The sequence below is a fragment of the Perkinsus marinus genome (assembly GCF_000006405.1).
Source record: "Perkinsus marinus ATCC 50983 genomic scaffold scf_1104296958234, whole genome shotgun sequence".
Lineage (NCBI taxonomy): Eukaryota > Perkinsozoa > Perkinsida > Perkinsidae > Perkinsus > Perkinsus marinus.
In genome coordinates, this window is record NW_003206847.1 from 62774 (window position 1) to 69857 (window position 7084).

The window sequence follows — 7084 nt, forward strand, 5'->3', positions numbered from 1 at the left end:
ATAATTTTTCATAGACGTGTTTTTGTTTTTCCTGTTCGCACGAGATTCCAATGTTATTCGGATGAAACTAAATTGCTATGGTTTCTTTAGTACGCTATCCCTAATCTCGATGATGAGGAATCGCTGCATAATATCGTGGCGCGCGCCAAAGTCGTCATCTCTGCTGCTGGACCCTTCATGGCTATAGGTGAGTACACTTTAGTGTTGGAGAAATATATGTTACTTTTGTGGAAGTTTATACACGAACTTGGGTAGAAGTTTACAGAAATCAATGAGAATCTCCCTGAATTTTCATGTTATCACCAACACACCTGGTTGACCATTTTGTATGTAAACTCGTGTAATTAGTTTTGAAGACTCCCAAGCTCAGCTGAGGAAAGAGAGCATATATTCCTCCAACACTGTTACGACTATCATATTTCTTCCATTTAGGAACGCCCCTCGTCCGTGCTTGCATCGCTTGTGGCACTCACTACTGTGATATCACTGGAGAAACTCCCTGGGTCGCTCGAGATCTCCTTCCCCTTCACGAGAAAGCGAAAATGAACAAAACGTTCATCGTCAACTTTTGTGGATTCGACTCCCAGCCGGCCGACCTCCTCGTTGGTTTCGCTGAGAAAATCCTGAAGGCTCCATTGTTGAGCGCTGAAGCATTCGTGTCGATGCGAGGGACGTTCAGTGGGGGGACACTCCAGTCGGGAATTGCTATGGCCGGCGTTCCTGAGGCATCCGATCTCTACAGCCTTGGTGGGGGACCGTCTACTACGTCGTCATCAGTTGAGGTTGATGATCATCCGGTTTGTCCCAGTGAAACGCTCGGGTGCTGGCTGGCGCCATTCGGGATGGCCTCTATCAATACGAGAGTGGTTCGTCGAACTGCCAGTTTAAAAGGGCAGCGTTTTCCCTATGGGGAAGCTCTGTGCGTTTCTGATGAAAAAAGTGCAAAAAAGCAAACCGTTGTTGCTAGTCCGGAGGTTCGGCAATCACTGATCGGAATGGGCAAGCTGCCTAAGCCGGGGCAAGGTCCAGATCCTCTTCTTCGCACACGGTCGTGGTTTAAATACGTCGTTCATGCTACTAGTGTGTCGGGGGCAAATCTGTGGTTGCAACTAAGTGGTGGCGATCCTGGTTACGACGAAACAGCTTTGATGGTCTCCGAAGTCGCTGTAGGGCTACTTGAAAATGAAGGTGTTGACGGCCATTGGGGAGTTGTAACGCCAGGCTATGCTTTTGATCCGGAAAAGATGATAAAACGGCTAAGTCGGGCAGGGTTGGTTTTCGAGCGTCTATCGGGGCCACCTGCTGAAGGGTCGATATTAAAGAGGCCTGTTGAGAATCCTGTACAAGGAAAGTGGCGAAAGGCAGTTGCTGATATGAGCGTGACGATGTCAATTATGAGAGCTAAGCTTTAATATAATGATGATTTCACAAAGGAGTGGTATTGAGTTTTCCATCAGTTGAGACGGGTAGAGGAAGCGTTGAGGAAATGCAAGATTTGGCAAGTGAGCAAGATGGAGAAATTGGTAACACTGGATTTGGTGTCTCCAGAATGGATCTGCGTCCTAATCTAACAAGCAGCACGTTTCAGTCGGCTACCTTTGCTTGTCGTAAGAGCTGATGAATTCCGTGGCGCAGTGACGGATTTTTTAGGATCGGCGAAGTTGGACTCGGGGTTGGTCTTGGCGGATGGTGACCATGCTGGTGATGACAACGAATTTGACGCTGATTTTCTGGCCTTTCGCCGAACTCTGCTGAAGACCATCAAGAATTTCCTCGGTAAGAAAATCTATACCAACTTTTCAGAAAAGTAATTCCTCAGATACGGGGGAGGTCGGCTCTACCAGTAGCATGATAATAGAACTGAGTAAGAGGAGTTGTGGTGGAGGTTGACGAGACGTTTCTCATCAGAGGATCGTCTTAGAGACATCGAGCGTGATGGAGCTTGTCATCGCTGGAATAAGCCTATCAAGAATCCTGAAACTACACAAGGTTGCTTCGCTCCGCTAAGCCGTTTCAAATTTTTCGTTTTCATTCAGCGGAGATCGCCGCGATGGCCGTTCGTCAGGCCAAGCGACGTGTGCAAGAAGTACGTCGACGTAGACTCATCCATAGCACTGGAGAGGGAGGGGGCAGTCCTCAGGCTCTGGTCGCCATCACTGGTCAGTGAACAGTCCTATTGGAATTTCACTCGTGATGATATGAAAAACATATTCCACAATTCACTTCGCGACATACAACTGTGTTACCGGTCGCGGAAACATATACGTCTATAATTTACATTCACGTTAAACTCTGTTGAAAGATGCTCTTGCTGTATTACAGAACCAGTGATGGCTTCTACCACCATCGTTGACAATCAAGCTCTTCAACGCTTTCGGTCAGCGGCGAGGATGCTCTTCCTGGCTTACGCCACTAAACAGCATTTCGATGGTGAAATGTCCCGATCGTTCATTATGTAATCTTTGATTTGGCAGGCCATCATGACTGTGCTCATGAGCTGGTATTGGATACGTTCTTACAAATGTGCAAAGAGTAAGAGAAAGTTCATATTGTTGCGGTAATTTAATTTTATTTTATTTAGTCTCGAATTATCACCGGTGTTGGTTTCTGAGGAGGAATGTCGTGAAATATTTCGACTGAATACTCCTTCAGGAGAGGCGATGGACATCGGATGTTTTTTCGAAGCCTTGGATTCGATTTCGAACGCGTAAGGTCATCAGTGTTGGAGTTTCACAACCCGTTTTACGTGAAGTGGCGCCGTAAAACTCCGTGAAAAACGCGATATTCGCGCCTTGCAATAGTCGTGAAACATGTCACGGGTGAAACTCCAGTGTTGGAGGAGTATATGTTCACTGTCCTTAGCTGAGCTCGGGAGTTTCCTCGTGAGATATACGAATTCGGGCAATGAGAATTGTCTGAAACTTCTGCAGTCACCAACAAACGTAGTTGACCATATGCATATTTTCCCAATCGTTAACATATTTGAGGCTGTGATGGTAGCATAAAAGTGTTCAGGTTCACGAGACCGCCTCACCAGTGCAGAAAAGATGATCCGCATAAGTTGGCATATAAACTATATAAATATCTGAACTTGACGCATCCACATGCAACTTCGCCCAACGGCAAGGGGCTTCTCCCACTGCCACCACTCTAATTCGTAGTTGTTGTGGCCTTCACGTTGTTGGGTTATATCTAATGTAGTTGTAGGGAAACTGCAAGGACCTATGGGGTGGAACGAGTAGAGTCATGACATTCCTTCGTAGAGGAAAGTTGTAGTAGACTTCGCACTCAACAAGTGTCGAAGTGATGAAAGCCGTAAAGCTTCTTATGAAGACTGAGCTACGTTCGTACGCAAACTCAATGAGCGGAGCGAAGTGATTCTCTTTCCATGAAATGGAACATCATGCATGGACTCGGCCACGATCGTTAATAATAAGGCACGGAAGTTTTTTGCTAGTATAAAGCACGCTCGTAGCGGAGGTAGCGGTCGATATAGAGAGTTAAGCCTGAGAGCTCGGGTGGTGAATGTATAGAGGACGCTGAATGTAACGATGATGCTAAGGTTGGGTGAAACGGAGTGATCCGACATGAGGGGAATTGATGATTCACTTCGAACACGATGATGAATATGTAGCAAGGAATAATGTTCTTGTCGGTGTCGACGACACCGGACACAATCTGTCGGAGATAGACGCGATAATAGGCAGCACGCGAGTACATGTGGTCAGAGGGAACCCAACCGAGGTAACGGTTTGGTAATGGCAAGATATGGAGTGGGGGGGGGGATATTCACATGATCAACTGCATGTGCTGATGACAATACAGGAATTTCAGGCAACTGTCGTTGGTTTCTGCACACTTTGAGTTCGGTAGTGTAGTGAAGTGTAATCCCTAGCTCAGCTGAGAAGACCAAACATACAAATTTCCGCACTGGACGAGAGACTCTACTCATTCGTGGCGCCTCCCCCTAAATATACGACCTGTCTACTTGTCACTGTTCCGGCAGCGCACAGGGGAAGATGCGCCGAAACCCCCGGCGCGCGCCCAAGAAAACGTACACGCCGCGCGCGGAGAGGGGTGTTGCACGCATGCTCAAGTTCATGGGTGTGAGGACGTGTACCGAGTTATCATTCATGGCTCGTGCGGCATCAGCTCGATCGCTTTCTCTTCGCTTTGGGTTGGGATTGCAGCCATCCGAGTCTCGGTCGTGTTGGGCAGTTTTTAGCAAAAGTTTTCATGCGACTAGTCGTTCAATTGGGTTTAGCCCTCCCCGCCGTCGCCACCGTATTCCTCAAGGAGACCTTCCCTGACGGTCCGCCCCCCCTCCTCCTCCTGTTGTCACAGTCACCTTTCTCAGGTTGGGAAGAGCGTTGGACAGCGTCTCACTGGAAAGGGGAAGATCTCCATGGGAAAGTTGAGCACACCGCCGGGGAGGTTTTTGCTGATGAGAAGAAGAACAGAGGCCTCAGTAGGTTAATTCATCATCGTATAACTCGTGTAATGTTTCCTCTCAGAAACCGCTGAGGATCATCGTTATTACGCCTACATTAGAGAGTTGGACGATCCCTTCTCGAGTGAAGACAAGGAGGTCATCTTCCAGTATCAAGTAGAGTGCAAGGTTACTCACATTGATTCACCCAAGATTCCTTACTTTTCAGCTCAAATACGAGAAGTCTATGGACTGTGGTGGAGGTTATTTGAAGTTCGCCCCGAAGATGGAGAACCTCTCAGCCTTCAACAGCGACTCAGTGTAGGTCGACCTGTGCTGCTGCTGGGTGGTGGTGGGGTGCCACGTGAAGTGTTCAGATACAACATTATGTTCGGCCCCGACAAGTGTGGCTTTAATAGTCGTACACATCTCATTTTCAATAACAGCAAAGACAACATACTTAAGACTGAGGATTTGCCGTATAAACAGGATGATACGCTTTCGCACGTGTACAGGCTTGTACTTCGTCCCAACGACACTGTGAGGGTCGAAATTGACGGCGAGGAGGTCTTCGACGGCTCTATTGAGGAGAACTGGCAGTTCGCTGAACCTAAGGAGATTGACGATCCTGAAGACTCCAAGCCTGACGATTGGGTGAGAACGTCCTCTGGTAGGTCCATAAGGGATGGTTGCGTTTGCAGGTCAACACACCCATGATGGACGATCCGGAGGATAAGAAGCCCGAGGACTGGGTGGAAGAAGCGAAGATTCCTGATGAGAAGGCTACCCAGCCTGAGGATTGGGACGAAGAGGAGGTGTGATCGTTTTGTGAGGCGATCGTTGGAGTAGTCGTCGTCTGTTAGGATGGCGAGTGGGAGCGACCTATGATCGACAATCCGGAGTATAAGGGGCCTTGGACGCCCAAGCTAATAGCCAACCCTGACTATAAAGTAGAAGCTCGAGGTGTACTGTGTTTGGGAGTTTATTTGTAGGGGGAATGGAAGCCTAAGAAGATACCTAACCCGAAGTACGTTGCTGTAGAGAAGATGCACAAGTTTGATTTTGGTACCGTTGCTCTCGACGTATGGCAAGTAAGGGAGAAAATCATTGGAGTCGCCCTGGTATTTGACTGCTTAGGTCAACTCTGGTGCAATTTTCGATAATATCATCATCACTGACGACCCGAAGGAGGCGGACGTCTTGATAGAAGAGTTCAAAGAGTTGAGGGCTGTCGAGGAGGCTAAGGCGAAGGAAGAGGTACGCTACACTGTGGCGTCATTGAAAGATGTGTTGATTCGTGGTCGTTTTTAGAAGGAAAAGCAGGCGGCGGAGAAGAAAGAGGATGAGGCGGCGGAAGAGTCAGTCGAAGATGAGGAGGACGAGTCGGATGAAAAGAAAGACGACGTTACGGAAGAGGACTTGTAGAGTCTATTTATCACCAACCATGTGTTGGACTTTTTTTCACACCAACATCGTAAGGATTAGCAAATAAAGGAAGAAGTTATTTTACCTGTGGTCATTCTCAAGCTGGAAGTTTCATAGGGACAAACCCTGGATAGTGGTGAGTTGTGTTGATTTAGTTGGGAAAGATAACCCGCAGATAGAAATGCTCGACGATCGATCTGTAATATTCCAGAAAATAAATTGCATTATTGAATTGTTTACCGCCACCTCTACCAGTTGATCGTTTACGTACTGAGAAGCAACCTGAGGATGCAGTATTGCGGTTGGTCTATGATAAATGGTGAAAGTGTGAACCATGAAACTAGGCACGTGTGATAAAATGTCAATATTCGCCTTGGCAAATTCCTGACAGAATTGAGACGCTTCCCTTGATCGAACTGGTCCATTGTGAATGTCTAGTCGGAAGAATATAGTGACAGCTGTTGTACTTCCCTAACAACACTATGGGCAGTAGAAGAGCATATGCGTCTTACGGGGGAAGACACAAAGCTTGACGAGTCGTCCTGAACGATATCGCTTTATGCCACGTACTATTGCGGTAGCATGATCTGCCTCGATCGAGTCAATGTATTTTAGCATAATCGATACTGGTTATCAACCACTCAAGCCTAAACATTCACTGTAGACTTACATAGGCTGAATTTTTGAGCGGGCGCGTTGTTTCGTATTGAGTAGCTTCCTTGTTAAGGCATACCTCACCGGACAGAACTCAATAACAGAATGTCATCTGTGATCAACCAACAACTAACCGTGCTAAAGGATCCTCATCACCGGACAGAACTGTTATCGTTAAAGTATTCATCCATCAGAATCTGCCCAGCGTCAAAACTTGCATTGTTATCCTAGTTACGTAACGCTGATGGTAACACTGAGGAAGATAATCGTTTCAGCCTCACATCAGAAAGGAATTGATTTATGTAAAGCCATTTTCCGTAACATTAGATCTATAGCGACATGACTTGAGTATGTCCACTCCATGAGGTTTTGGCGACACTTGCTGTAAAATACATTTTTCCAAAACTAAGGATACCAGCCGCTCCCTACGCCTCGTCACCATGGATGTTATGGACAACCCACATACCACACCTCAGTGAACCTCGGTTACTTGCGAGCTAATCAGCCTCTGTGGCTATAGACTCAACACTACTGACTGGTATGTCCTTGACAGTAGAAACTTTGTTGTAAAGTATT

General features: G+C 47.0%; 2 protein-coding genes across 2 annotated transcripts in view; both read left to right on the top strand.

Moving 5' to 3' along the window:
- The window catches only part of Pmar_PMAR005985 (hypothetical protein), a gene marked incomplete at both ends in the record, with an annotated part of 2358 nt that extends 191 nt beyond the window's left edge, over positions 1-2167 (top strand). The window contains 7 exons of the mRNA XM_002774361.1: positions 91-187; positions 433-747; positions 1458-1607; positions 1651-1776; positions 1820-1864; positions 1909-1989; positions 2037-2167. Of these exons, the coding sequence (XP_002774407.1) occupies positions 91-187; positions 433-747; positions 1458-1607; positions 1651-1776; positions 1820-1864; positions 1909-1989; positions 2037-2167 (945 nt within the window). The remainder of the gene's footprint in view (positions 1-90; positions 188-432; positions 748-1457; positions 1608-1650; positions 1777-1819; positions 1865-1908; positions 1990-2036) is intronic.
- A 2056-nt stretch (positions 2168-4223) lies between these two features.
- Pmar_PMAR005986 (Calreticulin precursor, putative) lies at positions 4224-5987 on the top strand. The gene is made up of 10 exons (XM_002774362.1): positions 4224-4312; positions 4358-4468; positions 4515-4606; positions 4659-4750; positions 4807-5083; positions 5131-5244; positions 5293-5379; positions 5422-5520; positions 5567-5686; positions 5741-5987. The coding sequence occupies exons 1-10, from the start codon at positions 4237-4239 to the stop codon at positions 5852-5854; spliced, it is 1182 nt and encodes a 393-aa protein (XP_002774408.1). The 5' UTR covers positions 4224-4236; the 3' UTR covers positions 5855-5987.
- The last annotated feature ends 1097 nt before the right edge of the window (positions 5988-7084 follow it).

Excerpts from the sequence above, each read along its gene's own strand:
- Pmar_PMAR005986 (XM_002774362.1), top strand. The coding sequence starts at position 4,237 with ATGCGACTAGTCGTTCAATTGGGTTTAGCCCTCCCCGCCGTCGCCACC. Across the intron at positions 5,084-5,130 it reads ACTCCAAGCCTGACGATTGG|GTCAACACACCCATGATGGA; the intron begins GTGAGAACGTCC and ends TTGCGTTTGCAG. Across the intron at positions 5,521-5,566 it reads TTGCTCTCGACGTATGGCAA|GTCAACTCTGGTGCAATTTT; the intron begins GTAAGGGAGAAA and ends TTGACTGCTTAG.